Below are 21,379 nucleotides of genomic sequence, written 5' to 3' on the forward strand. Positions count from 1 at the left end.
CCGATCGTCCATGAGTTTTAATAGGTTCATTTAGAACCCAACAGGGCCTTTTGAACGGGTTATGGTAGCAGACGCCAGGCGTAGCGGTTTGTGTCAAGAACTGCAATGCTGCTGGGTTTTTCACGCTCAACAGTTTCCCCCGTGTATCAAGAATGGTCCAACACCCAAAGGACATCCGACCAACTTGACACATCTGTTGGGCGCATTCTTGGGGGGTGCAACTCAATATTAGGAAGGAGTTTTTTTTAACATTTTGTACACTCAGTATCTATGCGTATATACACTGCTCAAAAAAACAAAGGGAACATTAAAATAACACATCCTAGATCTGAATGAATGAAATATTCTTATTAAATACTTTTTTCTTTACATAGTTGAATGTGCTGACAACAAAATCACACCAAACTTATCAATGGAAATCAAATGTATCAACCCATGGAGGTCTGGATTTGGAGTCACACTCAAAATTAAAGTGGATAACCACACTACAGGCTGATCCAACTTTGATGTAATGTCCTTAAAACAAGTCAAAATGAGGCTCAGTAGTGTGTGTGGCCTCCACGTGCCTGTATGACCTCCCTACAACGCCTGGGCATGTTCCTGATGAGGTGGCGGATGGTCTCCTGAGGGATCTCCTCCCAGACCTGGACTAAAGCATCCGCCAACTCCTGGACAGTCTGTGGTGCAACGTGGTGTTGGTGGATGGAGACATGATGTCCCAGATGTGCTCAATTGGATTCAGGTCTGGGGAACGGGCGGGCCAGTCCATAACATCAATGCCTTCCTCTTGCAGGAACTGCTGACACACTCCAGCCATATGAGGTCTAGCATTGTCTTGTATTAGGAGGAACCCAGGGCCAACCGCACCAGCATATGGTCTCACAAGGGGTCTGAGGATCTCATCTCGGTACCTAATGGCAGTCAGGCTACCTCTGGCGAGCACATGGAGGGCTGTGCGGCCCCCCAAAGAAATGCCATCCCACACCATGACTGACCCACCGCCAAACCGGTCATGCTGGAGGATGTTGCAGGCAGCAGAACGTTCTCCACGGCGTCTCCAGACTCTGTCACGTGCCCCGTGTGAACCTGCTTTCATCTGTGAAGAGCACAGGGCGCCAGTGGCGAATTTGCCAATCTTGGTGTTCTCTGGCAAATGCCAAACGTCCTGCACAGTGTTGGGCTGTAAAGCACAACCCCCACCTGTGGATGTCGGGCCCTCATACCACCCTCATGGAGTCTGTTTCTGACCGTTTGAGCAGACACATGCACATTTGTGGCCTGCTGGAGGTCATTTTGCAGGGCTCTGGCAGTGCTCCTCCTGCTCCTCCTTGCACAAAGGCGGAGGTAGCGGTCCTGCTGCTGGGTTGTCTCCTGATGTACTGGCCTGTCTCCTGGTAGCGCCTCCATGCTCTGGACACTACGCTGACAGACACAGCAAACTTTCTTGCCACAGCTCGCATTGATGTGCCACCCTGGATGAGCTGCACTACCTGAGCCACTTGTGTGGGTTGTAGACTCCGTCTCATGCTACCACTAGAGTGAAAGCACCGCCAGCATTCAAAAGTGACCAAAACATTAGCCAGGAAGCATAGGAACTGAGAAGTGTCTGCTGAACCACTCCTTTATTGGGGGTGTCTTGCTAATTGCCTATACTTTCCACCTGTTGTCTATTCCATTTGCACAGCAGCATGTGAAATGTATTGTCAATCAGTGTTGCTTCCTAAGTGGACAGTTTGATTTCACAGAAGTGTGATTGACTTGAAGTTACGTTGTGTTGTTTCCCTTTATTTTTTGAGCAGTGTATATACAGTACCAGTCCAAAGTTTGGACACACCTACTCATTTCAGGGGTTTTCTTTATTTTTACCATTTTCTACATTTTAGAATAATAGTGAAGACATCAAAACTATGAAATAACACATATAGAATCATGTAGTAACCAAAAAAGTGTTAATCAAATCAAATGTATTTATATAGCCCTTGGTACATCAGTTGATATCTCAAAGTGCTGTACAGAAACCCAGCCTAAAACCCCAAACAGCAAGCAATGCAGGTGTAGAAGCACGGTGGCTGGAAAAACTCCCTAGAAAGGCCAAAACCTAGGAAGAAACATAGAGAGGAACCAGGCTATGTGGGGTGGCCAGTCCTCTTCTTGCTGTGCCGGGTGGAGATGTTAAAATGTTCATAAATGACCAGCATGGTCAAATAATAATAATCACAGGCAGAACAGTTGAAACTGGAGCAGCAGCACGGCCAGGTGGACTGGGGACAGCAAGGAGTCATCATGTCAGGTAGTCCTGAGGCATGGTCCTAGGGCTCAGGTCCTCCGAGAGAGAGAAAGAAAGAGAGAATTAGAGAGAGCATACTTAAATTCACACAGGACACCGGATAGGACAGGAGAAGTACTCCAGATATAACAAACTGACCCTAGCCCCCCGACACATAAACTACTGCAGCATAAATACTGGAGGCTGAGACAGGAGAGGTCGGGAGACACTGTGGCCCCATCCGATGACACCCCCGGACAGGGCCAAACAGGAAAGATATAACCCCACCCACTTTGCCAAAGCACAGCCCCCACACCACTAGAGGGATATCTTCAACCACCAACTTACCATCCTGAGACAAGGCCGAGTATAGCCCACAAAGATCTCCGCCACGGCACAACCCAAGGGGGGGCGCCAACCCAGACAGGAAGATCACATCAGTGACTCAACCCACTCAAGTGACGCACCCCTCCAAGGGACGGTATGAAAGAGCCCTAGTAAGCCAGTGACTCAGCCCCTGTAATAGGGTTAGAGGCAGAGAATCCCAGTGGAAAGAGGGGAACCGGCCAGGCAGAGACAGCAAGGGCGGTTCGTTGCTCCAGAGCCTTTCCGTTCACCTTCACACTCCTGGGCCAGACTACACTCAATCATATGACCCACTGAAGAGATGAGTCTTCAGTAAAGACTTAAAGGTTGAGACCGAGTTTGCGTCTCTCACATGGGTAGGCAGACCATTCCATAAAAATGGAGCTCTATAGGAGAAAGCCCTGCCTCCAGCTGTTTGCTTAGAAATTCTAGGGACAATTGGGAGGCCTGCGTCTTGTGACCGTAGCGTACGTGTAGGTATGTACGGCAGGACCAAATCAGAGAGATAGGTAGGAGCAAGCCCATGTAATGCTTTGTAGATTAGCAGTACAACCTTGAAATCAGCCCTTGCCCTGACAGGAAGCCAGTGTAGGGAGGCTAGCACTGGAGTAGTATGATCAAATTTTTTGGTTCTAGTCAGGATTCTAGCAGCCGTATTTAGCACTAACTGAAGTTTATTTAGTGCATTATCCGGGTAGCCGGAAAGTAGAGCATTGCAGTAGTCGAACCTAGAAGTGACAAAAGCATGGATACATTTTTCTGCATCATTTTTGGACAGAAAGTTTCTGATTTTTGCAATGTTACGTAGATGGCCGAGTTTTGTCCGAATTTAAAAGTAGAACGTTTGCAGCCATCCACTTCCTTATGTCTGAAACACATGCCTCTATCGAGGGCAATTTTGGGGCTTCACCATGTTTCATTGAAATGTACAGCTGTGTGTCATCCGCATAGCAGTGAAAGTTAACATTATGTTTTCGAATTACATCCCCAAGAGGTAAAATATATAGTGAAAACAATAGTGGTCCTAAAAAGGAACCTTGAGGAACACTGAAATTTACAGTTGATTTGTCAGAGGACAAACCATTCACAGAGACAAACTGATATCTTTCCGACAGATAAGATCTAAACCAGGCCAGAACTTGTCCGTGTAGACCAATTTGGGTTTCCAATCTCTCCAAAAGAATGTGGTGATCGATGGTATCAAAAGCAGCACTAAGGTCTAGGAGCACGAGGACAGATGCAGAGCCTCGGTCTGATGCCATTAAAAGGTCATTTACCAACATTCACAAGTGCAGTCTCAGTGCTATGATGGGGTCTAAAACCAGACTGAAGCATTTCGTATACATTGTTTGTCTTCAGGAAGGCAGTGAGTTGCTGCGTAACAGCCTTTTCAAAAAAAAATTGAGAGGAATAGAAGATTCGATATAGGCCGATAGTTTTTTATATTTTCTGGGTCAAGGTTTGGCTTTTTCAAGAGAGGCTTTATTACTGCCACTTTTAGTGAGTTTGGTACACATCCGGTGGATAGAGAGCCGTTTATTATGTTCAACACAGGAGGGCCAAGCACAGGAAGCAGCTCTTTCAGTAGTTTAGTTGGAATAGGGTCCAGTATGCAGCTTGAAGGTTTAGAGGCCATGATTATTTTCATCATTGTGTCAAGAGATATAGTACTAAAACACTTGAGTGTCTCTCTTGATCCTAGGTCCTGACAGAGTTGTGCAGACTCAGAACAACTGAGCTTTGAAGGAATACGCAGATTTAAAGAGGGGTCCGTAATTTGCTTTCTAATAATCATGATCTTTTCTTCAAAGAAGTTCATGAATTTATTACTGCTGAAGTGAAAGCCATCCTCTCTTGGGTAATGCTGCTTTTTAGTTAGCTTTGCGACAGTATCAAAAAGGAATTTCGGATTGTTCTTATTTTCATCAATTAAGTTGGAGAAATAGGATGATCGAGCAGCAGTAAGGGCTCTTCGATACTGCACGGTACTGTCTTTCCAAGCTAGTCGGAAGACTTCCAGTTTCGTGTGGCGCCATTTCCGTTCCAATTTTCTGGAAGCTTGCTTCAGAGCTCGGGTGTTTTCTGTGTACCAGGGAGCTAGTTTCTTATGAGAAATGTTTTTAGTTTTTAGGGGTGCAACTGCACCTAGGGTATTGCACAAGGTTAAATTGAGTTCCCCAGTTAGGTGGTTAACTGATTTTTGTCCTCTGGCGTCCTTGGGTAGACAGAGGGAGTCTGGAAGGACATCAATGAATCTTTGTGTTGTCTGTGAATTTATAGCACGACTTTTGATGTTTCTTGGTTGGGGTCTGAGCAGATTATTTGTTACAATTGCAAACGTAATAAAATGGTGGTCCAGGATTATGAGGAAAAACATTAAGATCCACAACATTTATTCCATGGGACAAAACTAGGTCCAGAGTATGACTGTGACAGGTCCAGAGACATGTTGGACAAAACCCACTGAGTCGATGATGGCTCCGAAATACTTTTGGAGTGGGTCTGTGGACTTTTCCATGTGAATATTAAAGTCACCAAAGATTAGAATATTATCTGCTATGACTACAAAGTCCGATAGGAATTCAGGGAACTCAATGAGGAACGCTGTATGTGGCCCAGGAGGCCTGTAAACAGTAGCTATAAAAAGTGATTGAGTAGGCTGCATAGATTTCATGACTAGAAGCTCAAAAGACGAAAACGTCATTTTTGTTTTTGTAAATTGAAATTTGCTATCGTAAATGTTAGCAACACCTCCGCCTTTGCGGGATGCACGGGGGATATGGTCACTAGTGTAGCCAGGAGGTGAGGCCTCATTTAACACAGTAAAATCATCAGGCTTAAGCCATGATTCAGTCAGGCCAATCACATCAAGATTATGATCAGTGATTAGTTCATTGACTATAATTGCATTTGAAGTAAGGGATCCAACATTAAGTAGCCCTATTTTGAGATGTGAGGTATCATGATCTCTTTCAATAATGACAGGAATGGAGGAGGTCTTTATCCTAGTGAGAGTGCTAAGGCGAACACCACCATGTTTAGTTTTGCCCAACCTAGGTCGAGGCACAGACACGGTCTCAATGGGGATAGCTGAGCTGACTACACTGACTGTGCTAGTTGCAGACTCCACTATGCTGGCAGGCTGGCTAACAGCCTGCTGCCTGACCTGCACCCTATTTCATTGTGGAGCTAGAGGAGTTAGAGCCCTGTCTATGTTGGTAGATAAGATGAGAGCACCCCTCCAGGTAGGAGGGAGTCCGTCACTCCTCAGCAGGTCAGGCTTGGTCCTGTTTGTGGGTGAGTCCCAGAAAGAGGGCCAATTATCTACAAATTCTATCTTTTGGGAGGGGCAGAAAACAGTTTTCAACCAGCGATTGAATTGTGAGACTCTGCTGTAGAGCTCATCACTCCCCCTAACTGGGGGGGGGGGGGGGGGCAGAGACAATTACTCGATGCCGACACATCTTTCTAACTGATTTACACGCTGAAGCTATGTTGCGCTTGGTGATCTCTGACTGTTCCATCCTAACATCGTTGGTGCCGACGTGGATAACAATATCTCTATACTCTCTACACTCGCCAGTTTTAGCTTTAGCCAGCATCATCTTCAGATTAGCCTTAACGTCGGTAGCCTTGCCCCCTGGTAAACAGTGTATGATCGCTGGATGATTCGTTTTAAGTCTAATACTGCGGGTAATGGAGTCGCCAATGACTAGAGTTTTCAATTTGTCAGAGCTAATGGTGGTAAGCTTCGGCGTCTCAGACCCCGTAATGGGAGGAGTAGAGACCAGAGAAGGCTCTATACTTTATATTTGAGATTCTTCAAAGTAGCCACCCATCGCCTTGATGACAGCTTTGCACACTCTTGGCATCCTCTCAACCAGCTTCATGAGGTAGTCACCTGGAATGCTTGTCAATTAACAGGTGTGCCTTGTTAAAAGTTCATTTGTGGAATTTCTTTCCTTAATGCGTTTGAGACTATCAGTTATGTTGTGACAAGGTACGGGTGGTATACAGAAGAGGGCCCTGTTTGGTAAAAGACCAAGTCTCTTTGATAAATAAGCAAAGAGAAACGATAGTCCATCATTACTTCAAGAAATGAATGTCAGTCAATCTGGAAAATGTCAAGAACTTTGAAGTTTCTTCAAGTGCAGTAGCAAAAACCATGAAACGCTATGATGAAACTGGCTCTCATGAGGACCGCCACAGGAATGGAAGACCCAGAGTTCCCTCTGCTGCAGAGGAAAAGTTCATTAGAGTTACCAGCCTCAGAAATTGCAGCCTAAATAAATGCTTCACGGAGTTCAAGTAACAGACACATCTCAACATCAACTGTTCAGAGGAGACTCCGTGAATCAGGCATTCATGGTTGAATTGTTGCAAAAAAAAACACAACTAAAGGACACCAATAAGATGAAGAGACTTGCTTGGGCCAAGACACATGAGCAATGGACATTAGACCGGTGGAAATCTGTCCTTTGGTCTGAGTCCAAATGTGGTATTTTTGGTTCCAATTGCCGTGTCTTTGTGAGACGCAGAGCAGACGAACGAATGATCTCTGCATGTGTGGTTCCTACCATGGAGGAGGAGGTGTGTGGGTGTGCGTTGCTGGTGACACTGACTGATTTATTTTTAATTCAAGGCACACAACTAGCATGGCTACCACAGCCTTCTGCTGTGATACGCCATCCTATATGGTTTGCGCTTAGTGGGTCTATCATTTGTTTTTTAACAGGACAATGACCCAACACACCTTCAAGCTGTGTAAGGCTATTTGACCAAGAAGAAGAGTAATGGAGTGCTGCATCAGATGACCTAGCCTCCACAATTACCTGACCTGAGCCCAATTGATATGGTTTGGGATGAGGTAGACCGCAGAGAGAAGGAAAAGCAGCCAAGTGCTCAGCATATGTAGGAACTCCTTCAAGACTGTTGGAAAAGCATTCCAGGTGAAATTGGTTGAGAGAATATAAAGAGAGCAAAGCTGTAATCAAGGCAAAGGATGGCTACTTTGAAGAATCTGAAGTATGTTTTGATTTCTTTACCACTTTTTTGGTTACTACATGGTTCCATATGTGTAGTCCATAGTTTTGATGTCTTCACTATTATTCTACAATGTAGAAAATAGTAAAAATAAAGAAAAACCCTGAAATGAGTTGGTGTGTCCAAACTTTTGACTGGTACCCTATAAATATGTGTATGTATAGCTCAATTGTCGTGTTTTATGGGTCTCATGTTCTTGGTTTAAAAAATGAAGCAAGTGGGGTTTGTTATGTTGAGCTCAGTGATGTGTGCGGGCGCAGTTCAGTGGAATTAGTGACTTGACCAGCGACCAACCACATTTTTGCTCAGTTGAATGGGATTTCCTGTTTTGTGACAGTTTACTTCTCTTCTCTGTCATGGAAATGCTGATACCAGAAAGTGTCTAGAGAAGATCACACATTGATTGACCTTTTCTACGTGGAGTTATTATTGCCAGAAAATTGTAATTTAACTCTCAATTTTGGTTCATCAGAATTTTGTTTTGCTCATCCATCATATTGTAACTTAAAAACAGTTAAATTTGGTGGTAAATATTGCAATAGTTTACTACCAAGTGTTGGTGAGAATCCTAGCTGACATTGGTGGACATTACAAGGATGAAGATGGTGACAACTCTACTCTTTATGGCATTAGGTGAGTATTACAGTAACACAGTTTTCATAAAGGAAGGTATTTCAAGTGCCTTACATCAACACCAATCATCATCACAGCTATAGCTGGGTATCCGTTGTCTCTGTGCATTCTGCTTTATACAAGTACTGTATGTTATTGTCTCTGTCTAGCCTTGTTTCAATAGGCTATTTATATATTGGATAAATTAATATCTGCAATGCAATTTTAACAGGCTAATTTGGATCTCCATGAATATTGCTCACGAGCGACTTGGTAGACAGTGGCAAATTCAAACTGACCTATAACAAAGGACTTGTTTCCAGTTCTCATGTCTGCGTTCTAGTCTCACACAACTGCGACGTCAAAGTTAAAAGTTTATGTGCTTTGTATACATATCCCGGAAAAGTTTAGCAAAATAGGATCTTAAAGCCGCGGAGAGGATAACACCGGTCCATCTACGTGAAAATTACAATGATTCATCCTCTAGTGATGTCGCAGTTGACATATTATTCAGGTATAGCATCCTCTTTCAAGACACGCAAGAAAAAATGTCCTTTTATTTGGAATAGCAAACCAGATAGTTAAACGGGCATATTTATATAACAAACATGAGTTTGGAGGGTTTAAACCAGGGTCGGAGTCAATTATAAATGATGGAATTCACTCATAAAGTGGAGTATTTAAGTTGAATTGAATTCAAAATTTCAACGATCTTCAAGTTTTGGAATTTAACCGTTTGGTCTGTTTTGAATTGGAATTCAATTCAAATTCAATATTTGTACATTTCCCAGTTAGTGCACTTACAGTGCATTCCTAAAGTATTCATACCCCTTTTCCACATTTTGTTATGTTAGTGTTATTCTAAAATAGTTTTTTTTAAATCCTCATCAATCTGCACCCAATACCGTGCAAATGTATTAAAAGTAAAAAACAGATACCTTATTTACATTAGTATTCAGACCCTTTGCTACGAGACTTGAAATTGAGCTCAGGTGCATCCTGTTTCCATTTCTACAACTTGATTGGAGTCCACCTGTGGTAAATTCAATTGATTGGACATGATTTGGAAAGGCACACACCTGTCTATATAAAGTCCCACAGTTAACAGTGCATGTCAGAGCAAAAATAAAGCCTAGACATGATTGTGTCGAGGCACAGATCTGGGAAAGGGTACCAACATATTTCTGTAGCATTGAAAGTCCACAAGAACACAGTGGCCTCCATCATTCTTAAATGGAAGAAATTTGGAACCACCAAGACTTTTCCTAGAGCTGGCCACCTAGCGAAAATGAGCAACCGGTGGAGAAGGGCCTTGTTCAGGGAGGTGACCAAGAACCCGATGGTCACTCTGACAGAACTCCAGAGTTCCTCTGTGGAGATGGGAGAACTTTCCAGAAGGACAACCATCTCTGCAGCACTCCACCAATCAGGCCTTTATGGTAAAGTGGCCAGATGGAAACTACTCCTCAGTAAAAGGCACATGAAAGCCCACGTGGAGTTTGCCAAAAGGGATCTAAAGGACTCCCAGACCATGAGAAACAAGATTCTCTGGTCTGATGAAATGAAGATTTAACTCTTTGGCCTGAATGCCAATTGTCATGTCTGAAGGAAACCTGGCACCATCCTTACGGTTAAGCATGGTGGTGGCAGCATCATGGGGTGGGGATGTTCTTCAGCAGCAGTGACTGGGAGACTCATCAGGATTGAGGAAAAGATGAACTGAGCAAAGAACAGAGAGTTCCTTGATGAAAACCTGCTCCAGAGCGCTCAGGACCTCAGACCGGACAATGACCCTAAACACACAGCCAAGACAACGCAGGAGTGGCTTCAGGGCAAGTCTCTGAATGTCCTTCAGTGGTCCAGCCAGAGCCCGGACTTGAACCCAATCGATCATCTCTGGAAAGATCTGAAAATAGCTGTGCAGCAACGCTCCCCAACCAATTTGCAAACATTTCTAAAAACCTGTTTTTGCTTTGTATTTATGGGGTATTGTGTATAGATTGATGAGGGGGAAAAAATGATTTCATCCGTTTTAGGCTGTAATCAAACAAAATGTGGAAAAAGTCAAGAACACAGTAGGGCTCTATTTTAACAAACCTAACGCAATGGTATCTTTAATCGCAGGCGATATCGCTATGGGTTCAGGGCTGTGTCACATATTTGAGTCACTTTCATTATCACAATTGTCGTGCGTTTCCTGGCGCCGCGACGAAAGGGCTGGATTCTGATAAATGAACAAGTTGTGGCTGTGCCGAGGCTTGGCCCCTCACCGGCCAATCAGAATGTGCTCCATGCCGAAATGTGTGGTTGCTTCAAGTTGTGCATTTACAGTCTTTTATGAATTGCCTTGGAATCAACTCCAATTCCAATGTTAGTCCATTATAGTTTGTTAAATGGCTTACAGAAACGAAGTAACAAAATGTAGACTTATCTTTGCTAAATATGTTAACTTGAACCCATTTGCAGTCCACATTGTTCTAAGTACTTGCATGGCTTCAATACCATTCACACGGATATAGGGGCTAGGCCTAGTGCACATTACATTATGGCTGAGCATGAACACGCCAAACATTGTCAATAAGCATTATGAAAGTAATTATTCAGAAGTCCTAAAAAGAGAAATAATAATTTTAATCAAAACCAAAACAACTTGTTTTAAATAGGCTTTGTCACACTTACAGGCACCATCATTTCTCCCCATGGGCATATAAAATTAAAACAACGCAGACTATGGAGGGTTTTACGCACATCCACATTTTTCACAGTAGCTGGACATAGATCCATTGCAGAACATTGATGTAAAATTGACCCTAGAAATAGTACTGTTGGGAGCTGTAACGGTCTGAGTGTAGTGGGTGAGGAGTCAGGCGCAGGAAGCAGAGAGTTCAGGGGAGTGCTATTTTAATGCACTGAGAAACGGCGAACATAAGCCAACCCTCACGAAAACACAGGGCATAATGAACAAACAAATGCCCCAAACAGGGGGACTTAAACTGTCCAGAAAAAACCCACAAAATGGGAAAACACAAAACCCATAGACAAGCACACACGTACACCAAACAGACGGTCACAATAATTTAGCCCGCACAAGGAACCCTGCGGGCCGGCTGACTAATAAAGCCTTACTACTAACTACCTAACTCAAAACAGGTGCACTCAATAAACACATAAGGAGGGGGAGGAAATAATCAGTGGCAGCTAGTAGGCCGGCGACGTGACAGTACCCCCCCCCCCCCCCTTGACGCGTGGCTCCCGCAGCACGCCTACACCGGCCTCGAGGTCGACCCGGAGGCGATGGAAATCCCTCAACATTGACGGATCCAAAATGTCCCTGGTGGGTACCCAGCACCTCTCCTCCGGACCGTACCCCTCCCAGTCCACGAGGTACTGCAGGCCCCTCACCCGGCGTCTCGAGTCCAGAATGGCCCGTATCGTATACGCCGGGGACCCCTCGATGTCCAGGGGGGAGGAGGGACCTCCAGCACCTCACCGTCCTGTAGGGGACCAGCTACCACCGGCCTGAGGAGAGACATGAAACGAGGGGTTAATACGATTAATAGGAAGGGAGTTGTAATCGATAACACACCTCGTTTATTCTCCTCAGGACTTTGAACGGCCCTACACACTGAGGCCCAAGCTTCCGGCAGGGCACGCGGAGGGGCAGGTTTCGGGTCGAGAGCCAGACCCTGTCCCCTGGTACAAACACGGGGGCCTCACTGCGGTGGCGGTCAGCACTCCTTTTCTGCCGTCCACTAGCCTGTTGAAGGGATTCCTGGACAGCCCTCCAGGTTTCTTTGGAGCGCTGCACCCATTCCTCCACCGCAGGAGCCTCGGTCTGACTCGGATGCCACGGTGCCAGGACCGGCTGGTACCCCAACACACACTGAAAGGGGGACACATTAGTAGAGGAGTGGCGTAATGAGTTCTGGGCCATTTCAGCCCAGGGGATGTATCTCGCCCACTCCCCTGGCCGGTCCTGGCAGTACGACCGCAGAAACCTACCCACCTCCTGGTTTACTCTCTCCACCTGCCCATTACTTTCGGGGTGATAGGCTGACCGAGACCCCCAGACGCTCCATGAACGCCCTCCATACTCGGGACGTGAACTGGGGGCCCCGATCAGAAACGATGTCCTCCGGCACCCTGTAGTGCCGGAAGACGTGGGTGAATAATGCCTCCGCAGTCTGTAGGGCTGTTGGGATACCGGGCAATGGGAGGAGACGGTAGGACTTAGAGAACCGATCCACAATCACCAGAACCGTGGTGTTGCCCTGAGACGGGGGAAGGTCGGTCAGGAAATCTACGGATAGATGTGACCATGGCCGTTGTGGAACGGGGAGGGGTTGTGACTTCCCTCTAGGAAGGTGCCTAGGAGCCTTACTCTGGGCGCATACCGAACAGGAGGAGACATAAACCTTAACGTCCCTAGCCAAGGTAGGCCACCAATACCTCCCCAAAGGCTCCCCACTGTCCTCCTCACCCCAGGGGTAGGACGTGAGCCCACCGAATCAGTTGGTCCCGAACACCAAGCGGCACGTACCTCCGCCCCGCCGGACACTGAGGAGGCGCGGGTTCAGCACATAACGCCCACTCGATGTCCAAGTCCACCTCCCATACCACCGGTGCCATCAGCTTTGAGGCCGGAAGGATGGGAGTAGGTTCGGTGGACCTATCCTCCGTGTCGTAAAGGCGGGACAGTGCGTCCGCCTTCACGTTCTGGGAGCCCGGTCTATATGATAAAGTGAACCGGAATCGAGTGAAAAACATGGCCCACCTTGCCAGCCGCGGGTTCAGTCTCCTAGCTGCCCGAATAAAGTGATGAGAGTCATTCATAGATTTTTGCAGAAAGCAGGATTATCTGATTTTAGAAGAGGGCTATAATGTGAGAAATAGATTATTTTTTAAAAATGAAGCTTAATCTGTATACTAAGCAGCTGGTCTGTGAGAGTCTGGCAAATGTTAACCACAATAGTTAACTATGGTACATGACACATACATCTCTCACAGGGCAGTTTCACAAAGGAAATCCTTGAGCTCAATATAGACATAACCATCCGGCTTTACAAATAGTTTAAATACCACAACAGCATATGCAAATTAAGTTTGCTTGCTGGGATTACATTTCAAGTTGTTTTATAAATGTGTCAATAACTATCTACAAATAGCTTACTAACATATCTAAATGTAACAATAACATTTATTAAATGGTGAGCAAACGTATATTAAAAAAATTTATGATTTTTTTGTACTGGACATTATAGTAAGGTGTTATCCATTTAGAAATGGAAACTTCAGTAAATGTTTGTTTAAATTGTAATATTTTGGTTGTCTGTGTTTATTGATATTTATTATGGATCCCCATTAGCTGCTGCCAAGGATACTCTTCCTGGGGGTCCAGCAGAATTAAGGTAGTTCTACATTTTTTAAAACATTACAAAACATTCATAACAGATTTCACTGTGTTTCTCTCCAACAGCTCATCGAATGATGTTATCTTCATTGGCAGGTAAGTATTCATTTACATGTGAACACAAGTCTCAAAAATGTTTTAAAATGCTGTTTAAATGCTGTTAAAGTCCATAAAAGGTTAAGCAACACATTTGTTTTAACTTTTAATAGAACAACTTTGACAATACTGACGGTGTTAAATTGCTTATTTGATTATTAATCATTATTAATTATTTTTCCCGATCATCTCTTTTCCTCTTTGTGAGCAGGTGAAGAGATCAGGCTGGTCGATGGCACTAGTCGCTGCTCGGGGACAGTAGAGATTCTTTACAAGGGCCAGTGGGGACGAGTGTGTGGCCAGAAGTGGGACGTAAAAGATGCCAATGTGGTGTGTGGCCAGCTGGGCTGTGGGAGAGCTGTGAGTGCCCAAGGTAGTGCCCACATAGGTCAGGGTAGTGGTGGCAGGCCTACTTGGCTGGATGATGTTGGGTGTAAAGGCACTGAGAGCTCCCTCACAGAATGCTCACATGGAGGATTGAAACACCATGACTGTTTACAGGCTCAAGATGCCAGAGTTGTCTGCTCAGGTAAGAAAAGTCCCTCTGTTGCTATAGTGGTTGATAAAAGTTGAAATACCTTGATTTTCGTTGTGTCAACTTGGCATCGATTTAGTTGATAAAAATGATACTGAAATGCATTTAATTGTCAAATGTTCTTTCATGCCTAGTTAAACCTAATATCAGACTGGTCAATGGGAGTGACCTCTGCTCTGGGAGGGTGGAGGTCTATCAAACTGGTCACTGGCGGACCGTGTGTGACGACGTGTGGGACTTGAATGATGCTGCTGTGGTTTGCAGACAGCTTGGCTGTGGGAGAGCTGATAGTGCCCCAGAGAGGGCCTACTTTGGTCAGGGAAGTGGGCCCATCTGGCAGAATGATATTGGCTGCTCTGGCACAGAGTGCTCCATCACACAGTGCCCACACACAGGAGAAGGAACACATAACTGTAATCATGGTAACGACGCAGGTGTTATTTGTTCAGGTAAGGGAGTCTCTTTGCCTTGTCTATACATTTGGTTTGAATTGTGCAGAAAGGTCTCGTCATAGAGAAAATCCTAAAAAAAGCATATTACTGCAGTATTGTAGCCTGCTCTGCCACCTAGTGGAGAGTTGACCGTTGCGCAAAGAAACTTAACCCAGGCCTGACTTGGTGCTATATGACCAGATGGGGGAAACCTAGAACAGAGCATGTGGCTTATATAGTATGAAGACCAGATAGGTTGTGATTATTGTTTCCTCACTAAACTACATCTCTTTGACCAACAGGGGTTGTCTTGCAGAAGCCTTCACTCTCCACAGACCCGTCCTACTCTGCCTTCTTGCATGGAGAGGAGGTCCAACTCACCTGCACTCTTCCATCCCGTATCCTCTGTAATGCTGTGGAGTTCATCTTCTATCTGAATGGAGACTCCGTCATGACCGTGACCGTTGGATCCTCACAGCCCAGAGCTACTTTAACAAAGTTTAAGACGGACGCTTCACACCAGGGCAGTTACAGCTGTCTCTACAGAACCCACTCCAACGGCAAAGCCATCAGCTCCCCTTACAGCAACGTTACTAAAGGTGAGGTGGTAGTTGGGAAACAAGTGTTGCTTAATCTACAGTGAGCTCCAAAAATATTGGGACAGTGACAAATATTTTGTTTTGGCTCTGTACTCCAGCACTTTGGATTTGAAATGATACAATGACTGAGGTCAAAGTGCAGACTGTCAGCTTTAATTTGAGAGTATGTTCATTCTAAACGGTCGAACCGTTTAGAAATGACAGCACTTTTTGTATCTAGTCCCCCCATTTTAGGGGACCAAAAGTATTGAGACAAATTCACTTATACAGTATGTGTAATAAAGTAATCAAACGTTTAGTATTTGGTCCCATATTCCTAGCATGCAATGATCACATCACGTTTGTGACTCGACGCACTTGGATGCATTTGCTGTTTGTTTTGGTAGTGTTTCAGATTATTTTGTGGGCTATGAAATTTGTGCATCTCACCATCATTGTTCACGAATATATTCAGGACTATCCGTAATCACGGTTAAACATTCATGTAGAAGTTTTTAGAAACATATTATACACTGCTCAAAAAAATAAAGGGAACACTAAAATAACACATCCTAGATCTGAATGAATGAAATATTCTTAATAAATACTTTTTTCTTTAGATAGTTGAATGTGCTGACAACAAAATCACACAAAAATGATCAATGGAAATCAAATTTATCAACCCATGGAGGTCTGGATTTGGAGTCACACTCAAAATTAAAATGGAAAACCACACTACAGGCTGATCCAACTTTGATGTAATGTCCTTAAAACAAGTCAAAATGAGGCTCAGTAGTGTGTGTGGCCTCCACGTGCCTGTATGACCTCCCTACAATGCCTGGGCATGCTCCTGATAAGGTGGCGGATGGTCTCCTGAGGGATCTCCTCCCAGACCTGGACTAAAGCATCCGCCAACTCCTGGACAGTCTATGGTGCAACATGGCGTTGGTGGATGGAGCGAGACATGATGTCCCAGATGTGCTCAATTGGATTCAGGTCTGGGGAACGGGCGGGCCAGTCCATAGCATCAATGCCTTCCTCTTGCAGGAACTGCTGACACACTCCAGGCACATGAGGTCTAGCATTGTCTTGCATTAGGAGGAACCCAGGGCCAACCGCACCAGCATATGGTCTCACGAAGGGTCTGAGGATCTCATCTCGGTACCTAATGGCAGTCAGGCTACCTCTGGCGAGCACATGGAGGGCTGTGCGGCCCCCCAAAGAAATGCCACCCCACACCATGACTGACCCACTGCCAAACCGGTCATGCTGGAGGATGTTGCAGGCAGAAGAACGTTCTCCACTGCGTCTCCAGACTCTGTCACGTCTGTCACGAGCTCAGTGTGAACCTGCTTTCATCTGTGAAGAGCACAGGGCGCCAGTGGCGAATGCCAAACGTCCTGTAAACACAACCCCCACCTGTGGACGTCGGGCCCCATACCACCCGCATGGAGTCTGTTTCTGACCGTTTGAGCAGACACATGTACATTTGTGGCCTGCTGGAGGTCATTTTGCAGGGCTCTGGCAGTGCTCCTCCTGCTCCTCCTTGCACAAAGGCGGAGGTAGCGGTCCTGCTGCTGGGTTGTCTCCTGATGTACTGGCCTGTCTCCTGGTAGCGCCTCCATGCTCTGGACACTACGCTGACAGACACAGCAAACTTTCTTGCCACAGCTCGCATTGATGTTCCATCCTGGATGAGCTGCACTACCTGAGCCACTTGTGTGGGTTGTAGACTCCGTCTCATGCTACCACTAGAGTGAAAGCACCGCCAGCATTCAAAAGTGACCAAAACATCAACCAGGAAGCATAGGAACTGAGAAGTGGTCTGTGGTACCACCTGCAGAACCACTCCTTTATTGGGGGTGTCTTGCTAATTGCCTATAATTTCCACCTGTTGTCTATTCCATTTGCACAACAGCATGTGAAATGTATTGTCAATCAGTGTTGCTTCCTAGGTGGACAGTTTGATTTCACCGAAGTGTGATTGACTTGGAGTTCCATTGTGTTGTTTAAGTGTTCCCTTTATTTTTTTGAGCAGCGTATTTTTTATTTACAGTAAAAGTACATTGAAAATGATCTGAAAAGGTTTTCTTTATTTTTCCTATTACCTACATTGCAGTATAATAGTAAAGATATCAGAACTATGAAATAACACATAGGGAATCATGTAGTAACCAAAAAAAGTGTTCAACAAATCAAAATATATTTTATATTTGAGATTCTTTGCACAATCTTGGCATTCCCTCAACCAGCTTCATGAGGTAGTCACTTGGAATGCATTTCAATTAATATGTTTACCCTGTTAATTTGTGAAATGTGTTTCCTTCTTAATGCGTATCAGCCAATCAGTTGTGCTGTGACAAGGTAGGATTGGTATACAGAAGATAGCCTATTTGGTAAAAGACCAAGTCCATATTATTGCAAGAATAGCTCAAATAAGCAATAAGAAATTACATTTCAAGAACTTTGAAAGTTTCTTCGAGTGCAGTTGCAAAAACCATCAAGTTCTATGATGAAACTGGCTCTCACGAGGACCACCGCAGGACATCAAGTCCCAGAGTTACCACTGCTGTAGAAGACACATTCATTAGAGTTAACTGCACCTCAGATTGCAGCCCAAATAAATTCTTCAGAGTTCAAGTAACAGACACATCTCAACATCAATTGTTCAGAGGAGAATGCGTGAATCAGGCCTTCATGGTCAAATTGCTGCAAAGAAACCACTACTAAAGGACATCAATAAGAAGAAGAGACTTGCTTGGACCATGAAACACGAGCAATGGACATTAGACCAGGGTAAATCTGTCCTTTGGTCTGATGAGTCCAAATTTGAGATTTTTGGTTCCAACCGCCATGTCGTTGTGAGACGCAGAGTAGGTGAACGGAAGATCTCCGCACGTGTGGTTCCCACCGTGAAGCATGAAGGAGGATGTGTAACTGTGTGGGGGTGCTTTGCTGGTGACACTGTTGGTGATTTATTTAGAATCCAAGGCACACTTGTCCAGCATGTGGCTACCACAGCATTTTGCAGCGATACGCCATCCCAACTGGTTTGCGCTTAGTGGGACTATCATTTGTTTTTCAACAGGACAATGACCCAACACACCTCCAGGCTATTTGAACAAGAAGGAGAGTGATGGAGTGCTGCATCAGATGGCCTGGCCTCCACAATCACCTGACCTCAACCCAATTGAGATGGTTTAGGATGAGTTGGACTGCAGAGTGAAGGAAAAGCATCCAACAAGTGCTCAGCATATGTGGGAACTCCTTTAAGACTGTTGGAAAAGCATTCCAGGTGAAGCTGGTTGAGAGAATGCCAAGAGTGTGCAAAGCTGACATCAAGTCAAAGGATGGCAACTTTGAAGAATCTCAAATCTCAAATATATTTTGATTTGTTTAAAACTTTTGGTTACTACATGATTTCTTATATGTTGTTTTATAGTTTTGATGTCTTCACTATCATTCTTCAATGTAGAGAATAGTGAAAATAAAGAAAAACCCTTGAATGGTACTGTACGTGAATTTGTCCCAATACTTTTGGTCCCCTAAAATGGGACTATGTACAAAAAGTACTGTAATTTCTAAACGGTTCACCCGATACGGATGAAAATACCCTCAAATTAAAGCGGACCGTCTGCACTTTAACCTCATATTCATTGTGTCACACACATATTTCTCAGTTACAAGGTGTGAATATGGAATCACATTACAGTCATATTGCTGTTTACTTTCTTCCAAGTGGTCCTGCTACAGCCCAACATCTCTCTTAGTCCCCCAAATGGAGGGATGTTTTGGGAACCTCATGGGCCAGAGGTGACCAGGGGCCACAGCTTCTCCATCATCTGCTCCATTCAGCCACATTATCCCGGAGGCCTCTTCTATCTGGACTTCTCTGGTTCCAACAGAACAGAGACTACGCCAGCAGTCAACCACTCTGCCTGCTTCCACTTCCCTGTTGCAGAGTATAAAGACCAGGGGAAATACAGCTGCAGCTATGGAGTCAACATCTCCACGCGGTCATTCAGGTCGGCTAATAGTGAACTAGCTGTCACCATTAGAGGTAAAATAACACATGCTTTAAATGTTTTAATTTAAAATAGCATTTACGTGAGAGAAAAATCATAGTATTGTAAAATGATTCATAATCCTTCATATCACTTTTTATTTTATTTTGTATATCCTATGAATTGGCCATCTACAAGTCTTGATCTGTAGGTCTAAACCTTGAAATACCTACCTTTTCCTCAGCCTCTATGGTCCCCATCATTGCCTCTGGAGGGACTGGTGGGCTAGCACTCCTGTTTCTGCTTCTGCTTATCATCTGTCTCGTCAGCAGGAGGACCAGGAGGAGCAGCAAGCCATCTACAGAGACTGACCAGAGAGAATGTAAGTGATATCATCACTTAAACTCAAATTTGTCCCAAAGACTTTTGTTGATATCATTTTGTTTGTAAGGCTTTTTTATTCCCTTGAGTTTGTTCTTGCGAATATTCATGAGCAAACGTTTAATGCAACAGGTACTGACAACAGACACAGAGGGGAGGACAACGAAGAGGGAGAGGACTATGTGACTTTTGAAAACGTCTGTTACGAGAGAGGTCTGGAGAGAGGGAAGAGGGAAAAGAAGAATGAGGAGGAGAAAGGGCACAGCTGTGGGAAATCAGAGGATGTCTATGACAACGGGGAGGGAAACACTCAAAGAAAGGGTGTTTGTGGGGGGTCTCATGAAAAAATGAACAGTGACGATGATGAAGAAGATTACGTTAATGTCTCCGCTCAGGACAACGCTGTAACACAGGCAGGCGCGTGAGCTGGGTACAGCTCAAGATAAAAATGTAATAAAAGTAGGCTGCAAAAAATTGTTTGGCTAAAATCGTTCCAATCCCGCATTAAAATGCAACAGCTGTTTAGCGTATCGATTGGCTAGCTTTGGGAACATGCAGACATTTGCTTGGCGAGAAGCTGCCAGCCTGTGTACGTTTCTCTCAGCATTGAGCAGAGACAGAACCTGACAGTTTGCTTGGGGTCAGCTATCTAGGCTATTTTGATGTTGTCATTTGAACTTGGCCTTGTAAGCCTCGCAGCCAGCTCTTTTATACACCGGCTACTCATACATTGATGTTGACATGGGCGGCGCATCCAGTCGGCTAGGGGAAGATAAGCTTACCCTAAAGTAAATTGAATGACATTTGCCAAAATTAGGTATCTTTTTAAAAATGTATTTGACCTTTATTTAACTAGGTCAATTAATAAGAACAAATTCTTATTTACAATGACGGCCTAATAATGACTTGTGTCTTGTACAGAAATTAACAACATCATTACAAATACTACACCAGAGAATATGATTTGACCACAGAGGATCCTTAGCTTCTTTAAAAAAACGAGCTGTTGATTGTTTTAACACTTTTCTCACTTACCAGCAAACGGGTGTGGTCATTCTAAAGTATGGTCCCTGGAGCTACGATCAAACCGGTTTGATTAGAGCGCTTATTTAGAACGTCCAGTTTCGACTGACGCAACAGTCAGCATTTGAGCGAGCCACACTGTTTTTTTTCACAGATTTTTTTTTCCAAAAGCACAGTCCTTACAAAGTTAATGTCCTGAATGTGACCATTTTTTTATTTTTTTATTTCACCTTTATTTAACCAGAAGGGCTAGTTGAGAACAAGTTCTCATTTGCAACTGCGACCTGGCCAAGATAAAGCATAGCTGTGTGAACAGACAACACAGAGTTACACATGGAGTAAACAATTAACAAGTCAATAACACAGTAGAAAAAAAAGAGAGTCTATATACATTGTGTGCAAAAGGCATGAGGAGGTAGGCGAATAATTACAATTTTGCAGATTAACACTGGAGTGATAAATGATCAGATGGTCATGTACAGGTAGATATATTGGTGTGCAAAAGAGCAGAAAAGTAAATAAATAAAAATAGAATGGGGAAGAGGTAGGTAAAATTGGGTGGGCTATTTACCGATAGACTATGTACAGCTGCAGCGATCGGTTAGCTGTTCAGATAGCAGATGTTAGAAGTTGG

The 21,379-nt window shown here is 44.4% G+C and overlaps 1 protein-coding gene across 4 annotated transcripts; it reads left to right on the forward strand.

Annotated features, from left to right (window-relative positions):
* The first annotated feature begins 8,024 nt into the window (after positions 1-8,024).
* LOC115104040 (deleted in malignant brain tumors 1 protein-like) lies at positions 8,025-20,252 on the forward strand. 4 transcript variants are annotated; one of them, XM_029625194.2, is made up of 8 exons: positions 8,025-8,308; positions 13,764-13,793; positions 14,005-14,322; positions 14,463-14,777; positions 15,062-15,358; positions 19,077-19,397; positions 19,671-19,723; positions 19,855-19,996. In XM_029625194.2, the coding sequence occupies exons 1-8, from the start codon at positions 8,272-8,274 to the stop codon at positions 19,906-19,908; spliced, it is 1,425 nt and encodes a 474-aa protein (XP_029481054.1). In that variant the 5' UTR covers positions 8,025-8,271; the 3' UTR covers positions 19,909-19,996. The 4 variants fall into 4 exon arrangements, with proteins under 4 accessions (XP_029481054.1, XP_029481055.1, XP_029481052.1 ...); XM_029625195.2 differs by having other exon boundaries at positions 19,674-19,723; XM_029625192.2 differs by having other exon boundaries at positions 8,026-8,308; positions 19,586-19,723; positions 19,855-20,252.
* The last annotated feature ends 1,127 nt before the right edge of the window (positions 20,253-21,379 follow it).

The sequence above is a fragment of the Oncorhynchus nerka genome, linkage group LG21 (genome assembly GCF_034236695.1).
Source record: "Oncorhynchus nerka isolate Pitt River linkage group LG21, Oner_Uvic_2.0, whole genome shotgun sequence".
NCBI lineage: Eukaryota > Metazoa > Chordata > Actinopteri > Salmoniformes > Salmonidae > Oncorhynchus > Oncorhynchus nerka.

Bases quoted from the DNA above. Each gene is read 5' to 3' on its own strand.
- LOC115104040 (XM_029625192.2), top strand. From the start codon at position 8,272: ATGAAGATGGTGACAACTCTACTCTTTATGGCATTAG. The intron at 8,309-13,763 runs GTGAGTATTACA...TCTCTCCAACAG, and splicing joins TCTACTCTTTATGGCATTAG to CTCATCGAATGATGTTATCT. The intron at 13,794-14,004 runs GTAAGTATTCAT...CTTTGTGAGCAG, and splicing joins GATGTTATCTTCATTGGCAG to GTGAAGAGATCAGGCTGGTC.